The sequence below is a fragment of the Anolis sagrei genome, chromosome 4, assembly GCF_037176765.1.
Source record: "Anolis sagrei isolate rAnoSag1 chromosome 4, rAnoSag1.mat, whole genome shotgun sequence".
NCBI classification, from domain to species: Eukaryota; Metazoa; Chordata; class Lepidosauria; order Squamata; family Dactyloidae; genus Anolis; species Anolis sagrei.
Window position 1 is genome coordinate 122,690,974 of NC_090024.1, and position 26,390 is coordinate 122,717,363.

The 26,390-nt window shown below is 43.3% G+C and overlaps 1 protein-coding gene across 1 annotated transcript in view; it reads left to right on the forward strand.

Annotated features, from left to right (window-relative positions):
• NMNAT2 (nicotinamide nucleotide adenylyltransferase 2) overlaps nucleotides 1-26,390 on the forward strand; it is a 105,000-nt gene that overhangs the window by 48,584 nt on the left and 30,026 nt on the right. Inside the window, exons 2-4 of the mRNA XM_060774489.2 lie at nucleotides 3,772-3,860; nucleotides 6,992-7,059; nucleotides 20,540-20,618. Coding sequence (XP_060630472.1) covers nucleotides 3,772-3,860; nucleotides 6,992-7,059; nucleotides 20,540-20,618 — 236 coding nt within the window. The remainder of the gene's footprint in view (nucleotides 1-3,771; nucleotides 3,861-6,991; nucleotides 7,060-20,539; nucleotides 20,619-26,390) is intronic.

Below are 26,390 nucleotides of genomic sequence, written 5' to 3' on the forward strand. Positions count from 1 at the left end.
GTCGGGCATGCTTTGAATGCAATTTTCCTGCTTCTTGGCAGGGGGTTGGGCTGGATGGCCAAAGTTATTGATTAAAATTTTAAAATGCTGAATATGACAGGTGAGATGGATAGGTTTTTGGAGATAGGTGCGGTGTGCAGACAATCTTAAATCTCTAGTAAAGTGCATTTGGGACGATGCTAGGAGTTTCCTATTCTGGGAAGGCACACTGGAACAACCACGTCTTCAAGCTCTTCCTAAAGACTGCCACTGTTAGGGTTTGTCTGATATCCTTGGGGAGAGAGTTCCAGAGTCAGGGGGCCACCATGGAGAAGGCCCTGTCCCTCGTCCCCACCAATCGCGCTTGCGACGCAGGTGGGATCGTGAGCAGGGCGTCTCCAGATGATATAAAAGCTCCAGGCCAGCTTCAGTGGATTAATGCAGCTTCAACTGATCCGCTCCTTTCCCTATCCTGATGTTAAAATTACCACTATCTACTTCTACCTCTCAAATGTTTGCAGATTATGGTGTAGCATCCAGGTTTGTCACATCCCGGCTGTGTGGCTGCTGGCCTGGATTCATTACGAAGCAAACTGTGTCAGTAGGATAAGGATTTGTGGGCGTTTTTTTAAAGAAAAAGCATTCCACAGTTCCTTCAGTGCCAGCAGACAATTAAATGCAAAACCGTGTCCCAGCGTCACAGTGCCAGATTTAGAAATACAAAATGAGGACAGGTTAATCTGCCACCCTTTAATTTGTATGTAATATTCATCTGCAATTTTTTTCCTTGTTGGAAGAAGTGCTGTACTGCTGATAAGTCCTGGAGGTTTCAGTGTTAGGTTTAATTGTAAGCCAGTTATAGACGGAGGACTATCAATTACGCTGTCGCAGAGGGAAAAATAGGCATGAGGGCCATGATTATGGACTCTGATGGGAGGCCAGGGCTATGGTGCACTAGTCATCTAGGACAAGTAGGAATCATACAGCATTGGAGATGTTCTTGGACTAAACATCCTAATGGGTTGTTGTAGGGGTTTTTTTGGGCTTTATGGCCATGGTCTAGAGGCATTCTCTCCTGACGTTTCGCCTGCATCTATGGCAAGCATCCTCAGAGGTAGTGAGGTCTGTTGGAACTAGGAAAAAGAGTTTATATATCTGTGGAATGACCAGGGTGAGACAAATGACTCTTGTCTGCTGGAGCTGGGTGTGAATGTTTCAACTGATCACCGTGACTAGCATATAATGGCCTGACAGTCCCTGGAGCAAACTTTTGTTGAGAGGTGATTAGATGCCCTTGTTTGTTTCCTCTCTGTTGTTGTGCTGTTGCAATTTTAGAGTTTTTTTTAATACTGGTAGCCAGACTTTGTTCATTTTCATGGTTTCCTCTTTTCTGTTGAAATTGTCCACATGCTTGTGTATTTCAATGGCTTCTCTGTGTAGTCTGACATGGTGGTTGTTGGAGTGGTCCAGCATTTCTGTGTTCTCAAATAATATGCTGTGTCCAAGTTGGTTCATCAGGTGCTCTGCTATGGCTGCATTCTCTGGTTGAAGTATGTGCAGTGCCTTTCATGTTCCTTGATTCGTGGTTGGCTTGATGTGCGTTCCTCTTGGCACATTTCTCTTTTTCACCCTCCATTCATGCCTTTTCGAATTCTACAGCACTGCTGGTCACAGCTGACCTCCAGCTGGGGGGCCAGGGATTCCCAGTTCTCAGTATCTATGCCAGAGTTTTTAAGGTTGGCTTTGAGCCCATCTTTAAATCTCTTTTTCTGTTCTCCATCATTTTGTTTTTCATTCTTGAGTTCAGAGTAGAGCAACTGCTTTGGGAGACGGTAGTCAGGCATCCAGACAACGTGGCTGGTCCAGCGGAGTTGATGGTGGAGGACCATCACTTCAGTGCTGGTGGTTTTTGCTTCTTCCAGCACTCTGACATTTGTCTGCTTGTCTTCCCAAGAGATTTGCAGGATTTTTCAGCGGCAGCGCTGATGAAATCATTCTAGGAGTTGCATGTAGATAGTCCACGTCTCACAGGCGTATAGCAGGGTTGGGAGGACAATAGCTTTATAAACAAGCACCTTGGTATCCCTACGGATGTTCCGGTCCTCAAACACTCCCTGCTTCATTGGGAAAAAAGTTGCAATTGCAGAGCTCAAGTGGTGTTGTATTTCAGTGTCAATGTTGACTTTAGTGGAGAGGTGGCTGCCAAGGTAGTGGAAATGGTCAACTTTTTCTAATGTTACACCATTAAGCTGTATTTCTGGCATTGGAGAGGGATTGGCTGGAGACCGCTGGAAGAACACTTTGGTTTTCTCGATGTTTAATGACAGGCCAAGCTTCTCGCATTGTTCTGTCGCGCGCTGGGCTTGAAATAAATTGCCTTTAATACAGGACATGTAACTTTAGCCCAGCAGGAAGCCAGGGGCCCCAAAGAGAAATTTGTCAGGATTTTCACCATAAACAGTCTCTAGAAGGCTTGTAAAATATAACAAAGTCTTTTATTGGTGAACAATCAACAGAAACTTCTTTTGTCTTCAAAAGGTTAAACAAATGCTTCCAGGCTTTGTGCAACTGGTGGCTTCTAACTGTTGCTTTTACTCTAAAGGAAAATCCCTTTCCGAACGTCTCCCAGGCTAACTGTGAACCTAAACCTAACTGATGTGGATCCACTACCGGGCTGAACTGCGTCTCAAAACCGAGTGGACCTACCAGTAGGCCTGTAGTCACTTCAGCTGGAGTTCTTAGATATTCAAAGCTGTTATTCCCTCCGAAATTCCTCAGGGCTGTAAGGCTGTTTCCCTGGGAGTCTTCGGGAATCTTTAGATGCTCTTAAGACTGTTTTCCCCTGGGAAGTCTTACGGGTTGAAGCCTTTGTACAGGAGAAGTCTGTACATGTCCTGTACATTGACTTTCCTTGCTGAGACTGACTGAAAATGGCTCCCTTCCCTTCTCAATTGTCCTGAACAGGGGGCGGAACCAAACTTAACGATGATGGACAGGGGGCCTGCCCTATAACTGCAAACTTTAACAAGAAGCCACCCTTCTGCAGAATCCCAAGCCTTGGGCTGCAAACAACACTTAATACAAGGCAAATAAAGTGGGAGCTTCTGGTACAGCTGTACCAGCACACGCATGCTTCTGCAAAGGTGTTTAGAGTGGCTTGTAGTTCTTCTGAATGTGCACAGATGACATTGCCATCAGCATACTGGAGTTCTATAACAGATGTTGATGTAACATTGGTTTTGGCTTTCAGTCTGCTGAGGTTAAATAGCTTGCTATCTGTCCGAGAGATGATTTCCACTCCGGTAGGAGGTTTCCCGTCAACAAGATGAAGTATCATATTGATGAAGATGGAAAATAAAGTTGGGGCAATAACACATCCCTGTTTACACCTGATTCCACCTTAAATGGGTCACTTTGGGAGCCATTGCTGTCCAAGACTGTTGCCATCATGTCATCATGGAGGAGCCGCAGGATGTTCACAAATTTGTTAGGGCACCCGATATTTTGGAGGATGGTCCAGAGAGTACTGTGTCGAATGCCTTTTCAAGGTCAATGCAGCTAATGACTATAAGAACTCCCATGTAACTTTAAGACCGGATCCCTGAGTTTGCTCTTTTTCTTCTTCTTAACCAAGGATCTGTGCGAGGGCCGTTGCTTTTTTATTTCACTTTAATGAATGATCTATTGTCCTAATTGTGATACTCATTCTAACATATCTGTGCTTGGTTTTGCCATCATTTTCAAGTTTAAAAATTTACTTGTTTTCCCTCTTTCTTTTCTCCCTTTCACTAGAAAGAGCCCGTGACTATCTGCACAAGACAGGAAGGTTCATTGTCATTGGTGGAATTGTCTCACCTGTACATGACTCCTATGGGAAACAGGTGAGTATGGGAAGCAAGTGGATATAAACCTTTCCCTTTTTCCAGACTGACGTTTCTAGCTGAAGGGGCATTGTGGGCGTTGTTGAGACCCTTTCCATTGTCCATCTTAATAACTCATGTCAGGTGCTATTAGGAAGCTAGATTTTTATGTGTTGAGTGGGATTTTAGAGGCTTATCCGGACACAGGACGCCTCTAGTCAGCAAACAATTCAAAGGGAACAAGGGCCAGGCTACTTCCATGTAGTGCCCCACTCACATGCTAATGGGTGGATCCCAACACATACAAATATAGCTTGCTAAGTGCACCCTTTACGCTTCTTCAACAGACAGTGGTTCCTTCCTCCCACTCTGGACATCCACAGGTGTGTGTGCACACATACACATGCACACTCCACTTGACCGCACAACATCACAATTTTTTTCTTTGCTAAAGCTATCAAACACATCCTTCCCTATATGTTCTCTTAAAGCAGTGGTTCTCAACCTTCCTAATGCAGTGACCCCTTAATACAATCCCTCATGTTGTGGTGACCCCCAACCATAATATTGTTTTCGTTGCTACTTCATAACAGTCATTTTACTACTGTTATAAATCATAATGTAAATATCTGATATGCAGGATGCATTTTCATTCACTGGACCAAACTGGGCACAAATACCCAATACACCCAAATGTGAATGTTAGTGGGGTTGGGGGAGGACTGATTTTGTAATTTGGGAGTTGTAGTTGCTGGGATTTATAGTTAACTTATAATCAAAGAGCATTCTGAACTCCACCAGCGATGGATTTGAACCAAACTTGGTTCCCATGACCAATGGAAAACCCTGGAAGGGTTTGATGGGCACTGACCTTGAGTTTGGGAGTTGTAGTTCACCTATATCCAGAGAGCACTACGGACTCATGCAATGGTGGATCTGGACCAAACTTGGCACAAATACTCAATATGCCCAAATGTGAACACTGATGGAGTCTGGGGAAAATAAATCTTGACATTTGGGAGTTGTAGTTGCTGGGATTTATAGTTCATTACAATCAAAGAACATTCTGAACTCCACCAACGATAGAATTGGCTCAAACTTCCCACATGGAATTCCCATGACCATCAGAAAATACTGTATTTTCTTATGGTCTTTGGTGACCCCCTCTGACACCCCCTCGTGACCCCCTCAGGGGTCCCGACCCCCAGGTTGAGAAACACTGTCTTAAAGCCTCCAGACTGAAGACATTCATCTCCGCCTTTACAAAATCTGCCAGTGTTTAATATCCTTTAAAATAAATTATTATTACTATTACTGTTACTATTACTATTATTATTATTATTACTTTACTGACAGAAAACACAGTATGTCACAGCAAACGAGATCTATATGCTGAATTTAGTATCACAAAATTACAATTCGAACACTTCCCAAACATCTAGGACTGTGTGATGTATTTTTGGATGATGCGCCCAGATCCAAGTAAGATGGCCTTTTGCAGTTGACAGATCATGGTTTTGTCAATGTTTATTGTTTCCAATTGCCAGATGAGATCTTTTGGTTTGGTACCCAGTGTGCCGATGACCACTGGGACCACCTGTACTGGTTTATGCCAGAACCTTTGCAGTTCGATTATCATCATCACAATCATCATCATCATCATTATTGTTATTATATTTCTTACCTGCCTCTTCTCACTGTTCGATGTGGGTTACAACATTGCTAAAACACACAATTTAACAACACTCAATAGAATACTCATATTAAAACATGTTTCCATACAATACATATTAAAATATATAAAACAAAAGTTAGTCATAGAGTGGAAGTATAAAAATTGTCATTAAAACTGTTACACATTATTATTATTATTATTATTATTATTATTATTATTATTAATTATTTTACTGACACAAAATACAGTATGTCACAGCAAATGAGATCTATATGCTGGATTTTGTATCACACAATCACGAGTCGAACACTTCCCAAGTGTCTAGGACTGTGTGATGTATTTTCGAATGATGCGTGCAGATCCAAGTAAGGTGGCCTTTTGCAGTTGACAGATTGTGATTTTGTCAATGTTTGTTGTTTCCAAACACTGTCTGAGATCTTTTGGCACGGCACCCAGTGTGCCGATTAACACTGGGACCACCTGTACTGGTTTATGCCAGAGCCTTTGCAGTTGATTTTGAGGTCTTGATAACAGCTGAGTTTTTCCTGTTGTTTTTCGTCAATTTGGCTATTGTTGTTGTTGTTGTTATTTATATCTCGCTTTTTCTCTCCACAAGAAGACTCAAAGAGACCTACATGAGAAAGCTGACCATCTCATTCTGTAATATATATTTCTGTGTTTCCCATTTATCCCAAAAACATGTCCGTGTCCTTGAAATTTATCTCTGCTTTTCCTACCATCTCATTACAATATTTTTTTAATTCAAAAGCCACTGACCTTTAGACGATGCTTTTTGTTCTGCCAGTAAGTGGTTTTTGAGTTCCTGGCTGAGGCATTTCTGCAGCTTCAATTTGAAGTGAGTGTGCAGAGCTATAAGCAATGTGAGTGTGCAGAGCTATAAGCCCCTGTAGAAGATCTGAAGACCATCTACAAGTTAAAATCATAGGATCATAGAATCATAGAATCATAGAGTTGGAAGAGACCTCATGGGCCATCCAGTCCAACCCCCTGCCAAGAAGCAGGAATATTGCATTCAAATCCCCCTTGACAGATGGCCATCCAGCCTCTGTTTAAAAGCTTCCAAAGAAGGAACCTCCACCACACTCTGGGGCAGAGAGTTCCACTGCTGAGCGGCTGAACATTAGGAAGAACTTCCTGCCTGTGAGAGCTGTTCAGTATTGGAACTCTCTGCCCCGGAGTGTGGTGGAGGCTCCTTCTTTGGAGGCTTTTAAACAGAGGCTGGATGGCCATCTGTCAGGGGTGCTTTGAATGCAAATTTCCTGCTTCTTGGCAGGGGATTGGACTGGATGGCCCATGAGGTCTCTTCCAACTCTATGATTCTATGATGAATTAAGATGGAATTTAATTTGAACCCAGGTCTATCAGATCGCTGAAGTTATAGCAGTAGATTTACTTTTAGGGATGCCTGCTACTGCAGAATCTCTCTTCATCATGGTGTTTATCTTCTCATTTACAGGGTTTGGTTTCCAGCCGACATCGCCTGACAATGTGCCAGCTGGCTGTTCAGTCCTCCGACTGGATAAGGTATAACAGTGCATCACACTGACCATGTTCTTTTCACAATGGCTATTAAAAGCTTGTGCCCCCCCCCCCCAATGTCGCACTTGTCAGAGAAGACACAGCATGTTTTCAGTTGCAGTCTAGGCAGAATTGTGTAACTACTCTGACACAACTATGCCAACAGCTCTGAGTTTCTGTTCCCAAATGCCTAGTAGGGAGAAGATGCTGAAGGAAATGAGGATCATACATATGTAAAAGCTAGGGAATCTTTCAATCTGATGGAAGGGCTGGTTCCAAGGAAGAGGACTGATTAGGGACCTAATCATACACTGCCTTTCCCCCCCTTTCTGCACCCTTTAAAGTCATTTCAAAGACTTTATTTATTTGTCGTGTCAGAGCAACCAGTCCACTATATTACATTTCTAACAGAACAAAGCAAACAAACAGAAAAAAATACACAACTTGTGAGTTTAGTAGTTGGTTAAATGTCCTTTGACCAGTATCTGGCCACTTGGAGTGCTTCTGGTGTTGCTGCAAGAAGGTCCTCCATTGTGCATGTGGCAGGGCTCAGGTTGCATTGCAGCAGGTGGTCAGTGGTTTGCTCTTCTCCACACTCGCATGTCGAGGATTCTACTTTGTAGCCTCATTTCTGAAGGTTGGCTCTGCATCTCGTGGTGCCAGAGCGCAGTCTGTTCAATGCCTTCCAAGTCGCCCAGTCTTCTGTGTGCCCAGGAGGGAGTCTCTCATTTGGTATCAGCCATTGGTTGAGGTTCTGGGTTTGAGCCTGCCACTTTTGGACTCTCGCTTGCTGAGGTGTTCCAGCGAGTGTCTCTGTAGATCTTAGAAAACTATGTCTAGATTTAAGTCGTTGGCGTGCTGGCTGATACCCAAACAGGGGATGAGCTGGAGATGTCTCTGCCTTGGTCCTTTCACTATTGGCTGCTACTTCCCGGCGGATGTCAGGTGGTGCAATACCGGCTAGACAGTGTAATTTCTCCAGTGGTGTAGGGCGCAGACACCCCGTGATAATGCGGCATGTCTCATTAAGAGCTATATCCACTGTTTTAGTATGGTGAGATGTGTTCCACACTGGGCATGCATACTCAGCAGCAGAGTAGCACAGTGCAAGGGCAGATGTCTTCACTGTAACTGGTTGTGATCCCCAGGTTGTGCCAGTCAGCTTTCGTATGATATTGTTTCTAGCACCCACTTTTTGCTTGACGTTCAGGCAGTGCTTCTTGTAAGTAAGAGCATGGTCCAGAGTGACTCCCAGGTATTTGGGTGCGCAGCAATGCTCCAGTGGGATTCCTTCCCAGGTGATCTTCAGAGCTCGGGATGCTTCTCTGTTCTTGAGATGAAAGGCACATGTCTGTGTTTTAGATGGCTTGGGGATCAGCTGGTTTTCCCTGTAATAGGCAGTAAGAGCACCTAGAGCTTCAGAAAGCTTCCGTTCTACCATCTCAAAGCTCCCTGCTTGAGCAGTAATGGCACAATCATCAGCATAGATGAAACTCTCTGTCCCTTCTGGTAGTGGCTGGTCATTTGTGTACATGTTGAACATGGATGGAGCAAGCACGCTCCCCTGAGGCAGGCCATTCTTCTGTTTCCACCATCTGCTTCTCTGGCCCTTCAAAGATGAAGTCCCACATAGCTGATAAAATGACATAAGAGCATCTCCGCCTATTGCCCGTGGGACTCCGTCTTTAAAATGTCTTTAAATTGTATCGAAACAGAGGTTTTTGTAGTCAGGAAGCAATTGACTCCAGGGCTCCCCATTCGCATAGAAAGGGCTAAAGGCACTTATTTTAAGGTGTGATGGGAAATGTCGGATTTCTCCATTTTAGGTTGTTTTAGTGACATGAAAGTGTGGGCTGTCTTTTAAGCAGTCTTGAAATGTCCCTTGATGCTCCTTTTGTTGCCATAGAGCAGTGGTTCTCAACCTGTGGGTCCCCAGGTGTTTAGTCAGGAGAAAACTAACCCTCTTTCATGGGGTCACCAGGCAGTTTCTCCTTCATATATTTACTTGTACTGGTGTCTTTTGTTAATAGTGTTTTTGGAAGATTTCCCTACTTGAAGACATTCTTAATTGAAAAATGTTCCTTGTATGGATCCCTCCCCCCATAATTGAAGCACCGGGACTGTGGCGCAGCTGGCTGGGAGTCAGCTGCATTAAGATCACTACTGACCAAAAGGTCATGATTTCAAAGCCATCCTGGGTCGAAGGGAGCTTCCGACCAATTTGTGTAGCTTGTTGTCGACCTTTTCAGCCCGAAAGACAGTTGCATCTGTCAAGTAGGAAATTTAGGTACCATTTATGTAGGGAGGCTTGTTTTTGCAACCCAGCTTTTGCACTTTCTTCTTTCACCTTGATTAGAAGGCTCCTCAGTTCCTCCTCACTTTCTGCCATCAAGGTGGTATCATCTGCATATCTAAGGTTGTTAATGTTTCTTCCAGCAATTTTAACCCCAGCCTTGCATTCATCAAGCCTTGCATTCATCAAGTTTAGTGTTTATGTAGAATTTATTTTCCACTTTTTAATTTTTGATATGTGATATTCTCAAATTAATTTTTCAAGTTGATGTTCCAGGCTTTGCTTTCCGTTCGATGCCATCTTTTGAGAGCCCTGGATAGCAGTTAGTTTACCTGGAGAAGTTTATTGATCAGACATTCTCAGTGAAGTACCCTCCAGATATGGTGGTTTACAAATCCACCAAGAAGCCCCCGGTGGCGCAGTGGGTTAAACCCCTGTGCCGGCAGGACTGAAGACCAACAGGTCACAGGTTTGAATCCGGGGAGAGGCGGATGAGCTCCCTCTATCAGCTCCAGCTCCTCGTGCGGGGACAAGAGAGAAGCCTCCCACAAGGATGATAAAAAACATCAAATCATCCAGGCGTCCCCTGGGCAACGTCCTTGCAGACGGCCAATTCTCTCACACCAGGAGTCACTCCTGACACGACCAAAAAAAGACAAATCCACCATATCTAGTGAATGCCTGTTCTGATTGGTTATGATAGATGAGGCTTGCTAGCTGACAGTGATGAATGGGGATATGTAGTTCACCAAAAAACATGTGAATTGTAACAGGTTGAAGGAAAGCTGATCTTGAAGACAGTTCACATGAACACAGATACATCTCATTTTAAGGGTTAACCAGACCTTGTAATCAGGATCGTGAATTCATGCCACACAAGTAAAAAGATGCAACTCAATTTTATGCGACACTACGGCAGCAACAAGCAAATCACCCAGGAGATCTTAGGACAGTTAATCAGTCATAAGACCGCCCAGTTACCATGAATCTGTCCAGGAGGCCCAACTGCAATAAATCTGCCTACAAAAAAGAATGGACTCCAAATAACAATGAATTACTGTACACTCTTCCTCCTTTCCATAAAGGGAGAATGACAGCCACTCTGGTCTTCGGATAGACATTTCCTGCTCAATCCTGAGGAAAGTCTTGCTAATGGGAACAGGCAGACTATTGGAGACTCGGTTCACCTAGAATTCCTTATTGAAATTCTTGTCATCTTGCCTTAAATCAACCTAACTGGAATTAATTATTTGAGATTAGTTCCCCATAAAGTGATGTCCCTTTGCTAGCATTTCTTTTATTAAAGGCCTGATATGCTATGTGGAGGTCCCACATCAGCTCTGCCAAGTGTTTCTCCTGAGTTAGGTTGCAGCATGGGTGGTAGAAGGTATCCCTGACCTGCTACCGATCAGAGATAAGCCATTTTTCTTGCCCCAACTTGGAGAGAGACTCCTTCTCAGGGTGCATCCACACTGTTAAAGTAATGCTGTTTGATACCACTTTAACAGTCATGGCTCAATGCTATGGAATCATGGGAATTGTCATAGCCTTCTTTGCTAGTGCCTCACCAAACTACAATTCCTGGGACTCCATAGCATGGATTGAAAACATGGATGTGGGACCAGGTCTTCGGGTGATTATCCTGATAAGGATAATGACAATGATGACAATTTGCTATGGAAATGGACTATGGACAAGCTTGATGGAGTCTCCGATCTCAGAACTCGGCTAGATAAGGCCATAAGGCTGTTATATTTATGTGACGGTGCGAGTGGCGCCACCTATGTGTAGAACTGTTAGTTGCAAGATTTAAACTGTTGTATCATGCTTAATCCTGCCTTTTTACCTTGCTTATGTATAGTTGGATTGATTGGTTATTTATAGCTGTCAATCAATGTTGTTTGCACCAGTTGAATTGCTTTCTCAGCTCAATTGTTTGGCTCCACCTCTTCCTGGAGGAGGGGAGTGCTTCCCTTTTTTATTCTGCCATCAGTTTCTATCAGATGGACGTGAGCAAGAGACTTGGCTCTAAAAGGCCCTGATTAAATTACCTCTCAGCACCAATTCTGAGGTTTTTACCCTTGAGACTTATGCTTCATGTTCAGACCAACCTGAACGACGTTGGGAAGTCTCAAGCGCCTTCAGACCAGTTCATTTGGCACCAGAAAAAGACAATGTGTCTTCAAACATAGGCCATATGGACTGGGGTTATGGATTGCTCTGGCATGTACAGCCATTGAGAAAGAGGGATCTGGAAAAGCTTCTCAGCTTCAAACCTTCTTGGACTCAAAACAACCAGAGACTGTAATGTACATTTTCCTTCACCCCTTTGAAACTTCCAGCTTATTGCCTTAAAGAGATAACTCTTTATGAACAATAAAACTTATTTTGAGTTATCTACAGTGTTTTGGGTCTTTGAGAGTTCCAGTTTCCTAAAGGAGGGCAAGAAGCAATCCCCTGGGGAAAGATGTAATGTCCATACCTCTTTCACTAAGAGCTATAGCCCCCAGGCGTGACGGTACAATTTAAGAATATTTTAACTGAATTGATTTTAAATGTATGCAATTATTGGTTTTACTAGCCGCCCCCTGCCACACATTGCTGTGGCCCTCATGGGGGTTCTGTGTGGGAGGTGTGGCCAAATTCTATCATTTGTGGGGTTCATTCAGAATGCTCTGTGATTGTAGGTGAACTATAAATCCCAGCAACTACAACTCCCAAATGTCAAAATTCTATTTTCCCCAAACTCCACCAGTGTTCACATTTGGGCATATTGAGTATTCGTGTAGAGTTTGGTCCAGATCCATCAGTGTTTGAGTCCATAGTGATCTCTGGATGTAGGTGAACTACAACTCCAAAATCAAAGGACACTGCCACCAAACCCTTCCAGTATATTCTCTTGATCATGGGAGAACTGTGTTCCAAGTTTGGTTCAATTCCATTGTTGGTGGGGTTCAGAATTCTCTTTGATTGTAGGGGAATTATAAATCCCAGCAACTACAACTTCCAAATGACAAAAATCATTTTTTTTTTAGTGAAGGACATACATTGGGTTGTTATGTGTCTTGTGTCCAAATTTGATGTCAATTCGTCCAGTGGTTTTTGAGTTCTGTTAATCCCACAAACAAACATCTACGTTAGATCCCTTGCTAGTTTGGCTCGGAGTTTCGGCCTGGACTGCTACCAATATGCAGACGATACCCAACTCCTTCTGCGCCTGGAGCAACGTCAATTCCAGACAATTTCACCCTATGTCTGGAAGCTCTGTCAAACTGGCTACGTGCTAGCAGACTGAAGGTGAACCCGGCAAAGATTGAGATTCTCTGGCATGGCCGCCCGGCAGGTCTGACTCCTCCATTACCCACCTTCAATGGTGCCGCCCTATCTCCATCGACCACTGTTAAGAGCTTAGGTGTCATCCTGGATTCACAGCTGACAATGGAAGCTCAGGTCGCTGCTGCCAGCAAACAGGCCTTTTTCCATCTATGACAAGCGAGGCAACTAGCACCCTACCTATCTGATGAGGCTCTGGCAACTGTCATCCATGCCACGGTCACATCTAGGCTGGACTATTGCAACGCCCTGTATGTGGGCCTTCCGATGTCTACGACCCGAAAGCTTCGTATTGTTCAGAATGCGGCAGCCAGGTTACTCACAAGAACGCCCATGAAATGCCATATAACACCAGTGCTGCAACATTTACATTGGCTTCAAACTGAGTACCATGGCCTGTATAAGATGCTAGTTCTGACCTTTAAAACTCTTTACAGCCAGGGTCCATTGTACCTTAGGGACCGCCTCTCCTTCTCCCATCATCGGAGGTCGCAACGACCAGCCAAACGCAACTTACTCTATATACTGGGTCCTAGAGAAATGCACTTGGAAAGGACCAGATGCAGGGCTTTTTCTATTTCTGCCCCTGCCTTGTGGAATTCCTTGCCGCCCTACATGAGAGCCATGCGTGACTTAGGGCCTTTTACTCTTGCACTTAAGACCTGGCTTTTTATTAGAGCATTCGATCCCTGTTAATTTTTAATTTTTGTATGTATGTATTTTATCTTTTATAATTTAGCTGTAAATCACCTAGAGCATTCTCGGATGGAGGGCAATTAATAAGTTATTAAATGATGATGATGATGATGAAACATTACATTTTTATTTATATAGATTTTATTATTTATTTATTTATTTATTTATTATTTGCACTTGTTAACCGCCACTCTCAGCCCGAGGGCGACACTTGGAGGCATTGAATTGTGCCGGCTGGAAGCTGTCCTGAGTTTCCCCCCACCCTTCCAGGAGTTGAGAAAAGCAGGGTAGAAATATTTGAAATAAGTAATAAATAATAATTCATTTCACAGTGTTGAGAGGTCTTCCATCTGTAGCAAAGGAAAGCTCATGTATCTGTTTTTCAACAGATGAAAATATCTTCCTGCTTACCACTTAGTGAGGCATTCTTAATGTTGTAGAAGGAAAACTCCTTGCTTTGCTTGTATCTGCATGCATCAGTTGGAGCCAGATCTGTTATTATTAATATTAATAACTAGAATACCCCTTTGTGTGCTGTCATTTCATTCTATGCTTAATATTTCCTTAGACTGACATATTGTTGGTAGGAAACCTGTTTGCATCATAGCCACCCACAGAGACACTCCAACTGACTGTCAGTTTTGCTCATCTACTTGTTTCCCGTAAATGAATAAAATGTGTTAATAGGAGTCATTTTGTTCACACAATTGAATAACATGCCCAGCTTAGAGGTAGGCAGAGCTGCAAATTCAAGCCTTGGGTCATCCCTTATTCTTCTTTACTTCTACAGTTAGGTGAACAAGATGCTTATTTATTTATTTATAGTGTCATCAGCAACCATACCATTGTATTACATTTCTAACAGAACGAAACAAACAAACAGATAAAAGAAACACAGATTTTGCAAACTTGGTAGTTGGTTAAATGTCCTTTGACCAGTATCTGGCCACTTGGAGTGCCTCTGGTGTTGCCGCAAGGAGGTCCTCCATTGTGCATGTAGCACGGCTCAGGTTGCATTGCAGCAGGTGGTCAGTGGCAGGGCTGTAGCCAGAAAAAAAAATTTGGGGAAGGTTGACAATTTGGGGGGGGGGGGTTTGAAAATTTGGGGGGGGGAGTGAAAATTTTGGGGAGGGTTGAAAAATTTTTGGGGGGGTGGGGTTGAAACCTGCCTCCTAGCTCACGCTGAAGCAAAGAGCACAGCAGGGGGCAGAGCAACCTTCAATAGCCTGCAGCTCCGCCCCGGTCAACCACCTCCACCAAGTCTGGCCTCCTTAATGAGAGCATTCAACACACACACACCGAAACTTGGTTGCTTCACTACATCGGCTATTGCTGCAAGTAATGACAGTGTGAATAAATTGTCAATATTTGCTTGAGATAGTGCTTACAGTTCTGGGGGGACTCTTAATTTTTTGCATCTCATAGACTTAGCATGGGGATTTCGTTAACCAGTTAAAATTCATGAGTAAACCAGGTTTTTTAAAAAAAACTGAAACATTTGGGGGGGGGGGTTGAACCCCTAAAACCACCCCCTTGCTACAGGCCTGGTCAGTGGTTTGCTCTTCTCCGCACTCGCATGTCGTGGATTCCCCTTTGTAGCCCCATTTCTTAAGATTGACTCTGCTTCTCGTGGTGCCAGAGCGCAGTCTGTTCAGTGCCTTCCAAGTCACCCAGTCTTCTGTGTGCCCAGGAGGGAGTCTCTCATCTGGTATCACCCACAGATTGAGGTGCTGGGTTTGAGCCTGCCACTTTTGGACTCTTGCTTGCTGAGGTGTTCCAGCGAGTGTCTCTGTAGATCTTAGAAAACTATTTCTTGATTTAAGTCATTGATGTGCTGGCTGATACCCAAACAAGGGATGAGCTGGAGATGTCACTGCCTTGGTCCTTTCACTATTGGCTGCTACTTCCCGGCGGATGTCAGGTGGTGCAATGTAATTTCTCCAGTGGTGTAGGGCGCAGACACCCCGTGATAATGCGGCATGTCTCATTAAGAGCCACATCCACTGTTTTAGAGTGGTGAAATGTGTTCCACACTGGGCATGCGTACTCAACAGCAGAGTAGCATAGCGCAAGGGCAGATGTCTTCACTATGTCTGCTTGTGATCCCCAGGTTGTGCCAGTCAGCTTTCATATGATATTGTTTCTAACACCCACTTTTTGCTTGATGTTCAGACAGTGCTTCTGAACGGGGCACAGTCAGGGCACGGTCCAGAGTGACTCCCAGGTATTTGGGTGTGCTGCAATGCTCCAGTGGGATCCCTTCCCAGGTAATCCTCAGAGCTCGGAATGCTTGTCTGTTCTTAAGGTGAAAGGCACATGTCTGTGTTTTAGATATTAGGGATCAGTTGGTTTTCCCTGTAATAGGCACTAAGAGCACCTAGAGCTTCGGAGAGCTTCTGTTCAACCATCTCAAAACTCCCTGCAACAAGATGCTTGCAGGGAAAGATTATATTTAATTGAAGGCATAAATTGCACTTGTTCTGGTAATTTGTTGTTGTTAAAACTTAATTTTTTTAATCTCCATTTTTGCAACGGGTAGGAATATATGAAACGTCTTCTTTTAGACAATACATTCTCTTCTTCTACTCTCGGCGCCTTAAGGCGGTTTACAGGCAGCAAGTCAATACACATAATATGAAAATGCACATAAAACATTAAATACAATGTAAAACCACAACAGAAACAATGAGCAACAGCCTGGAGACAGGTGTTTTTAAAGTCTCCTCCTCAGTCCCCTTTCTCCTCTTATCTGGTTTTGGGGGAGGGGGAGAAGCAACAGGATGTCCTCCTTCTCCTCCTGAGGTGGCAGGTAGATGTAGTAAGTAACAGCCAGGAGACAGGTGTTCTCAAAGTTTCCTCAGTCCCCTTTCTCCTCTTAGCTGTTTGGGGGGGGGGGGGAGAAGCAGCAAGATTTCCTCCTTCTCCTTCTGAGGTGGCAGGAAGATGTAGTAAGCGACAACCAGGAGACAGGTGTTCTCAAAGTCTCCTCCTCGGTCCCCTTTCTCTTCTTAGCTGGCTGGGGTGGGGTGGGGGGGGGGAGGGAGAAGCAGCAGGATTTCCTCCTTCTCCTCCTGAGGTGGCAGGCAGATGTAGTAAGCAAGAGCCAGGAGACAGGTGTTCTCAAAGTCTCCTCCTCAGTCCCCTTTCTCCTCTTAGGTGGCTTTCTGGGGGGGGGGGGGGGGAAAGCAGCAAGATTTCCTCTTTCTCCTCCTGAGGTGGCAGCTAGATGTAGTAAGCAACAGCGAGGAGACAGGTGTTCTCAAAGTCTCCTCCTCAGTCCCCTTTCTCCTCTTCGCTGGTTGGGAGGAGAGGGGGAGAGAAGCAGCAGGATTTCCTCCTTCTCCTCCTAAGGTAGCAGGCAGATGTAGTAAGCAACAGCGAGGAGTCAGATGTTCTCAAAGTCTCCTCCTCAGTCCCCTTTCTCCTCTTAGCTGGCTGGGGGGGTGAGGGGAGAAGCAGCAAGATTTCCTCCTTCTCCTCCTGAGGTGGCAGGCAGATGTAGTAAGCAACAGCGAGGAGACAGGTGTTCTCAAAGTCTCCTCCTCAGTCCTCAGACTTGGAAGGCGCTGAACAGGCTGTGCTCTGGCACCACGAGATGCAGAACCAACCTTAAGAAATGGGGCTACAAAGTGGAATCCACGACATGTGAGTGTGGAGAAGAGCAAACTACAGACCACCTGCTGCAATGCAACCTGAGCCCTGCGACATGCACAATGGAGGACCTTCTTGCGGCAACACCAGAGGCACTCCAAGTGGCCAGATACTGGTCAAAGGACATTTAATCAACTACCAAGCTTGCAAACTTTGTGCTTTGTTTGTTTGTTAAAAAATGCAATACAACTTTTTGGTTTGCTCCTGACACGATAAATAAATTGTTATCCCTGCCTGCTTTATTATTCAGCTTTTCATACTTTTATCTATATTATTGATACAATTACAGTGGGCCCCTGGCATCCACTGGGGTTTGGTTCCGGGACACCCCTGGATATAAAAATCCATTGATGTTCAAATCTCAATGGCACTATGTAATAATTCTTACCCCATAGGCCGAAGGAGAAGCCTGGAATGTCAGTAAGCAGGACTCCATTTTGAGAGTGTCAGCAAAGGAAGCAGACATCTTGGGAGTGTAAGAGAAGAAGAGGGGGGGAGCTGAAGCTCACTTTTGATTGGTTAGGACAGATGGGAGGAGTTTAACCCTGAGAGGAAAAAGTGTGAGCTTCAGAGAAAGAGAGGAGATTGATTTTTGGGTTCGAAGAAGAGAGACTGGTTTTGGGAACTGAGGAGAGAGGAGAGGTAGATTTTTGAGCTTAGATTTTTCTGTCGGAGGGCATTTGTGACTGGCTATTCTACATTATTGGCCAGGTAGACGCCTGGGTGCTTGTGTGGGTTTTTACACAAGTGGGTTTGCTCTCTGGGGTTAGGGTAGTTTAGCTTACAAAGGACTCAGCTTAGAGTGTAGCTAATTGCTCTAGGGGCAACCTGGTTAGGTTAGTCTGTGGAACTCACTGCTATTGTGTTAATTGTAGCGTGAGGAGTTTTACTCGTATCTAAGTCAAAGAACTTGTTTTAAGTAACCATCAAGATTATTGTACCTCAGTAACCAATTAAGCTTGTGTACCTCATTGAAGAAGATAGTTGATTGTTTGTTTATTTTATATCAATAAACATTTTCTCTAGTTCAACTTTTAAAGAAGCCTCAGTAGTGATTCATTCCTGTGGGAATAATTCTAGCTGTTTTAACATCCTTACATCACAGTCATATAAAGGAGCTAAAGGAGAGCTGGTGGGCAGGAATAAGATTACCTCAGGGAACGATTATTTAATATTCCCAAATTATATTGGGTGGTGGCAGCAACTCTACCAGAGTATACATGTGCTGTCACACGCTAGGCCTGTGCATAAGACTGTAGATAGGACATAAATTCCGTGTGCCCAACGGGACGCTGGGGCTGCCTCAGATTAAAGGCCCTTGGATTTCCTTAAAACAGAGTCTTTAGATTGCTTAAAGGTTCAACAATGTTCTTTATTAATGAAAACGAACAGGTACTTTAAAGCTTTCTTAACAGTCTATTGGCTCTCTCAATCTTGTCCACAGGGAACAGGCACTATCTTCATGACTGGTATTTTAACTAATGGGGAAATCCTTAACTTCTAATCTGGGCAGTCTTTCTTTGCCTCTGTTGTCATGGAGCCCCTACACCCGGTACCAACTGCGTCTGGCTTCCGCGAGTGACCCTTACCAAGCAGAGCTTTGTAGACTTCCAGGGAAAAAGGAGTTCAGGTTTCAGTGATGGCTGATGGAAGTCCCTCAGCAAAGGAGCTGTAAGGCTGTATAATCCTCGGCCAAGCTGTGGGCTGTATAACCCTGGCCAAGCTGTAGACTGTATATCTCCCCGGCCAAGCTGTAGAAGACGAAGCTTTCTACAGGAGCTCTTGGTATTATGTCCTGCATGGAAAGCTTCTCTGTGTGGACTGAGCCAAAATGGCTCCTATTCCCTCCAAAACTCAAAAAGGGGCGGGACCAGGGAATCTAACGACAATTGACAGGTGGTTTGCCCAATAATTGCAGCCAAAAGAAGCCATCTATCTGCAGAGCCTGGAACTTAGGACTACAACAAACATTCAATGCAAAGCAAACAAAATTGGAGCTCCTGGTACAGCTGTACTGCACAATACATGTTACCTCATGTACATATAAATGCTCCGTGCCAGAATCATATTCCAACATATTGGTGTCCAGTTGGGGGATTAGTAGTTAAGATCTTTTACAGTGGTGTCAGCAGGTGGGATATATTAGAAGAATATAATCCCCGGGATTCTGATTTTGTTATAGTGGTGGCATTCGTGACTATGATCCTCTAAACTGATGACCAGCAGCAGGCCTGTAGCGAGGGGGTGGTTTTAGGGGTTCAAACCCCCCCTCCCGAAATGTTTCAGATTTTTTTTACAAAAAACCTGGTTTACTCATGAATTTTAACTGGTTAACCAAATCCCCATGCTAAGTCTATGAGATGCAAAAAATTAAGAGTCCCTCCAGAACTGCAAGCACTATCTCAGGCAAATATTGACAATTTATTCACACTGTCATTACTTGCAGCAATAGCCGATGTAGTGAAGCAACCAAGTTGAGGGTGTGTGTGTCGAATGCTCTCATTAAGGAGGCCAGACTTGGTGGAGGTGGTTGACAGGGGTGGAGCTGCAGGCTATTGAAGGTTGCTCTGCCCCCTGCTCTGCTCTTGGCTTCAGCGTGAGCTAGGAGGCAGGTTTCAACCCCCCCCCCCCACCAAATTTTCAACCCTCCCCAAAATTTTCAACTCCCCCCCCAAAAAAATTGTCAACCCTCCCCGAAATTTTTTTCTGGCTACGGCCCTGACCAGCGGCGTGGTTTATTCATGAGATAGGATCCCTGATTCTTTTATATTGGTGGCAATTGTGGGATATATTAAGAAAATATAATCCCTAGGATCCTGATTGTGTTATACACTGCAAAATGGTTTCCCTTATACGGAATGGCAAAATCACAATTTTCTTTTTGGATTTTTTAAAAAAAAAAATTAGCCCAGGGATGGTTGACTCTATGGGTTCTGAATCAGTGGATATGGAAGACTGACTACTTTAACTGTGGCAAGTAATATCTTTTGCAGGGAGAAAGAGAAGACAAAATAGAAAAAGAAAAAGGAATGTAGAGTAAAACTATCAAGAAAGAGTGCCACCACTTTGGGGATGTGAAGGGAGAGAAGGGGAAATAGAGGAAAAAGAAGATGTGGGAAGGAAGAGAAAAGACATTAGAGATATTAATAGCATCCCTTGTTGTAGGCTGGCAATAAGGGTGACTGTTCTTGGATCGGTGGTTGACAGGTTCTAGTACGAAGTAAAGAGGATGGAATCTATGTATAGATAGTTACAGATAGGTGTACACATGAAAGTTAATTTATTGGAAGCCAGGGCCATAAAAGCAAAAGCAAGGCATGATTTCTGGTACAGTCATTAATTACCAGAAACATTTATAGTAGGGAACATTTATTATTAAATACTCAGCAATAAATCTAGTTATAAATAATCCTGTACAAAAGATCAAGGAACGTGTATAGACACACACACACCTCCGACAAATGTAGTTTCTGGTGATCAAATGTCTTTTTCTCTTTTTCTTTCTCACCAAAGGGTGGACCCCTGGGAATGTTACCAAGATACTTGGCAGACCACCTGCAGTGTACTGGAACACCACCGGGACTTAATGAAAGTAAGTAGATCAATTAGATTGATGATGGAAGTGGGAACGAGTCCTGTTTGGGAAGTTTTAAAAAAACATATGCAAGATATTTTCAATATACGAGGGGTATTTTTTAAGTAAGGTCCGTTTAAACATAAGTACACAACGAAAGTTTATTTCAAAAAAGTAAATTTATTTTCAGAAAGTACATATTTCACTCTATTTTTTGACATAGTTGCCAAGTTTGTTCAAACATTTATCATACCTCTGAACCAATTTTAAAATACCCTCTTCATAAAAACTTGCAGCCTGCTCCGATAACCAAGAGTTCACTGTAATCAAAGAAGGGCAACCGGAGCGGTCCTCATCATGGACGTTGTCACGGCCATCTTTGAATTGTCGTACCCACTTACGCACTTTGCTTTCACTCATAACAATATCACCGTACACTTCACAAATCTGTCGATGAATTTCTGCAGCAGGCAGGTTCCTTGCTGACAAAAACCGTATCACTGAGCGAACCTCACATGCAGCGGGTGAGTTGATAGTCTTAAACATTTTTAAAGCACAGAACAGAACCGTACAGGTTAGCTACAGAGCGGAAACTGAGCACAGTTGTTCCCGAGGCATGCCTGTACACGACGCACACGCTCGTTGCGGTATGCGCGCGAACTACTAGTGTCTACAACAAAACGGACCTTACTTTAAAAATACCCCTCGTAAATGTGGGTGCACTGTCTTGAATATTTATATGGGTCGAGATTACAATCGACATTTGAAGGAGGTTTTATCTGATAGAATCAAAATGTAATGAAATTACATTTGCTGCTGTAAGGAATATGACACTGTAAGCTGCTTGGAGTCTCCTTATGGAGAGAAAAAGCGGAGTATAAATAAATATAATAATTGGGTTGCTGTGAGTTTTCCAGACTGTATGGCCATGTTCCAGAAGCAATCTCTCCTATCGTTTCGCTTACATCTATGCCAGGCATCCTTTCAACATAATTTATTTATTTACGTTATTTATATGCTGCCTTTCTCACCTCGAAGGTGACTCAGAGCGGCTTACAAGATATATATTTATTTATTATTTCATTATTTCATTTACTTATACCCCGCCCTTCTCACCCCGGGGGGGACTCAGGGCGGCTTACAGGGAAGGCACAATTAGATGCCCAAATCACACAACAAACAATACAAAATATAACAATTCAACAATTAAAATAAAACATCAATACCTAATAAAATCATAAAACAATCTCATGTCAGAGTCCATATATCAGAGTCCATATATCCATTCCTTTCCATTGTCCTTGTCTATCGACAGGTCCTTTAGTTAGTTGTCAGCATGACCAAAAGCTTGGTCCCACACCCAGGTCTTTAGTTTTTTCCTAAACGCTAGAAGGGAAGTCGCCGATCTGATCTCCCCGGGGAGTGAGTTCCACAGGTGGGGGGCCACCACTGAGAAGGCCCTGCTCCTCGTCCCCGCCAGCCTCACTTGTGACACTGGCGGGGTCGAGAGCAGGGCCTCCTCAGAAGATCTTAAACTTCGAGGTGGGATGTAGAGGGAGATCCGTTCGGACAAATACACTGGGCCGGAACCGTATAGGGTTTTGTAGGTCAAAACCAGCACTTTGAATTGTGCTCGGAATTGGATCGGCAGCCAGTGGAGCTGACGCAACAGGGGGGTGGTGTGCTCCCTGTATGCCGCTCCGGTGAGCAATCTGGCTGCTTCTCGCTGGACTAGTTGAAGTTTCCGAGCAGTCTTCAAAGGCAACCCCACGTAGAGTATATACATACAATATATTATATTATTAGCATAGTACAATTCAGTATTAAATATTAGTATATTGTATGATACCATTATATTGTAATATTATTAGTAATATTACATGTAATATAAATATATAATTATAATATCATATTATTATTGGAGCCCCCGGTGTCACAGTGGTTTAAAGCCCTGTGCCGGCAGGACAGGTCGCAGGTTTGAATCCGGGGACAGGCGGATGAGCTCCTGAGTGTTCATTGCCTAAATAAACCATGTGGAATTCACAGGGTTACGATAAACAGACGTCTAAATTGAAGGAACACAAACACACACAATATGTATGTGAACATTGAACCAGTGCAGACTGTTTTGTTTTAGTATTCTGAGAAATCAGGGTTCAAATCTCTGCTTGAATGATCTTGGACAGGTCATTCTATCTTAGCCTCAGAGGAAGGCAATGGCAAATCCACTCTGAACAAACCTTGCCAAATAATAATAATAATAATAATAATAATAATAATAATAATACTTATTATTGTCATAAATAACAAGTATTGTCATAAATAATAATAATAATAATACTGCCACCATCTCCCCAAGGGGACTCGGGGCGGCTTACATGAGGCCAAGCCCAACAACACATCAGTAAAAACAAAATAGCAAGCAAATAAAACAGTACAATTAACATAACTCACATATAAACAATAACACAGAGAATTTAAAACCTTATGGCCGGGTCAGATGTAATAATTTTTTTTTTTAAATAAACACTGGACGTGAACAGAGGTAGGATGTATCTAAGCAAGAGGGTTTTAAAAGATAATGTAGGGAGACCAACCCAACGGACAACTGCAGAGAATTAATCAGAGCAGGGCTGTGCAGTCACACCTAGGCACTGAGTCTGTAACAACATTAAGGGGTGCTATTTCCTACAACTATAGGGCAATGCAAATCAAACTCCTGGGAGACGGAACAAGGGCATTGCTTCCTTATTCAGGGAAGGCACACTGGAACAGCCACGTTTTCAGGCTCCTCCTGAAGACTGCAAGTGTGGGGGCTTGTCTGATCTCCTTGGGGAGTTCCAGAGTCGGGGGGCCACCACAGAGAAGGCCTTCCCCCTTGTCCCCACCAATCGTGCCGTGACAGTTTCTCTTTAGAATTACTGTACATTGGAAATAATTTAAAAGCATGAAATGTACGTGAAATTCTCAGGGCAATTAAAAGCACAACATCAAAGTTGAAGGTCATTATTGTGGAACTCAGAGGCAGCCCTAGGTAATTTTCAACGGTAAGCAAACAGTATTTTGCCCCCCCCCCCCAACCAATCACTGATATACAGGGTTAGTCAAAATGAATAGGCCATATATATATATATATATACATATATATATATGGCCTATTCATTTTGACTAACCCTGTATATTATCTGTTCATCATGGGAGTTCTGTGTGCCATATTTGGTTCAATTCCATCATTGGTGGAGTTCACCTACATATGCTCTTTGATTGTAGGTGAACTATACATCCCAGTAACTACAACTCGCATATGTCAAGGTCTATTTTCCCCCAAAAGCGCCTCAAGAGCGCCCCTGGGCAAAATCAACTATACTGCAAATGCTTACTTTGCGTAATGGGTTGAACCGCCCCTGGGGGGAACTACTCTTTACTACGGAAATTGCAGGTTCATAAGTCCCACTGTGCAGTGTTATAACATTGTTTTCTTTTATTATTTTTGTGTTGGCCTGATTCAGTTAAGACGTAACAACTACCAGCTAGTTGCTGAAGGCATTTTGAATTTGAAATGTTTAAACATAAGGTTGAAAGCAATAATAAAGGAACTATTTGAAATGTCTGCATTGCAGTAAAATAAGAGATGAATTGATTAGCATGTCTTTTTTCTTCTTCAAAATTGTCACCTGGGTTTCTTTGAGGAGAACACCATATTACCAGAAAGAGGCAGTTGTTAGTGCGTCTGAAAAACAAAGACATCTTTCTTGTCCAAAACTCACTGAGATGTTTCATATTCATTGTGTGGAATATCATAACAGCAGTAAACATGCATAGAAACAGCACATTAATACTGTTTAATCAGAAATAAATGCCCGCCAGATAAATGTGCAACTTAATTGCCCCAGAGTTGCTCATTATACTTCTTTCATTTTTAATTTCAGCAATTAAGATCTACTGTTCTTTGCATTGTTTACTCTGAATTAAAAATTTCTGAAGCTACCGTTGTCACAATAGATTAAAGCCCTCATTTCATTTTAGTGTTTGTGACAACAGTAAAGATGGAAGTAAACAACATAGAATCATAGAATCATAGAATCAAAGAGTTGGAAGAGACCTCATGGGCCATCCAGTCCAACTCCCTGCCAAGAAGCAGGAATATTGCATTCAAATCACCCCTGACAGATGGCCACCCAGCCCCTGTTTAAAAGCTTCCAAAGAAGGAGCCTCCACCACACTCCGGGGCAGAGAGTTCCACTGCTGAACGGCTCTCACACTCAGGAAGTTCTTGATGTTGTTATTATTGTTATTGTTTTATACTGTTTTAACGTTTTAACTTGTTTTATGATATTATGTGTACTGTTTTGTTGCAAACCGCCTTGAGTCGCCGATTGGCTGAGAAAGGCGGTATAGAAATACAGTAAATAAATAATAAAAATAAATAAGTCTTCTTACATACAGGAATATTTATTCTTACACACAGGAGTAACAATTTGAAAGATTTTCTCCCTCCTCAGTGACATTAAGGCCCCTTCCACACTGCCATATAATCCCATTTATCAATTCAAATAATCCACATTATCTAGTTTGAAGTGGATTATATGAGTCTATGCTGTCATACAATCCAGTTCAAAGCAGGTAATATGGATTTTATATGACAGTATAGAAGGGGCCTAAGAAAATCTTTGCTAATTTTTTAGATATTTTCCCAACCTGCTTATCTTCCAAGAACAGATAGGATCTTAAGATACCATTAAAGGTACAGGAACCCAGTCCTGTGTTTCATAGAATCGTAGAATCATAGAGTTGGAAGAGACCTCATGAGTCATCCAGTCCAACCCCCTGCCTAGAAGCAGGAATATTGCATTCAAAGCACCCCTGACAGATGGCCACCCAATCTCTGTTTAAAAGCTTCCAAAGGAGCCTCCACCACACAGAGAGTTCCACTGCTGAACGGCTCTCACAATCAGGAAGTCCTTCCTAATGTTCAGATGGAATCTCCTTTCTTGTAGTTTGAAGCCATTGTTCCACATCTTATTTACTTATTAATGTATTTATTTAGGGCTTTTATATCCTGTCCTATCTCAACCTCCGCAGAGGGACTCTAACAAATCGGCACCTAGTCTCCAGGGCGTAGAAAACAAGCTTGCTCCCTCCTCCCTATGACTTCCTCTCACATATTTATACATGGCTATCATGTCTCCTCTCAGCCTTCTCTTCTTCAGGCTAAACATGCCCAGCTCCTTAAGCTGCTCCTGATAGGGCTCGTTCTCCAGACCCTTGATCATTTTAGTCGCCCACCTCTGGACACATTCTGGCTTGTCAATATCTCTCTTCAATTGTGGTGCCCAGAATTGGACACAATATTCCAGGTGTGGTCTAACCAAGGCAGAATAGAGGAGTAGCATGACTTCCCTGGATCATTCTAGACAATATGCTCCTATTGAGGCAGGCCAAAATCCCATTGACTTTTTTTTTGCCGCTGCATCACATTGTTGGCTCATGTTTAACTTGTTGTCCACAAGGACTCCAAGATCTTTTTCACACGTACTGCTCTCGACAGGCCCGTAGCCAGGATTTCATTTCGCGGGGGGGGGGGGGGGTAAATTTTTTTCAGGAGGGGTTCGGGGGGGCTGAGTTTCGGGGGGGGGGAGCTGAGTCTGAGTGAAAGAGGATCTAGCCTAGCAAACCTTTTGTATCATTACCCCAATACCCCCATGCATATGGGATATATTGAGTATGGTGATCAGATCATGATATGAATAAACATAACAGTTTAAATAATGCACCAGTAAGGCCTTTTCG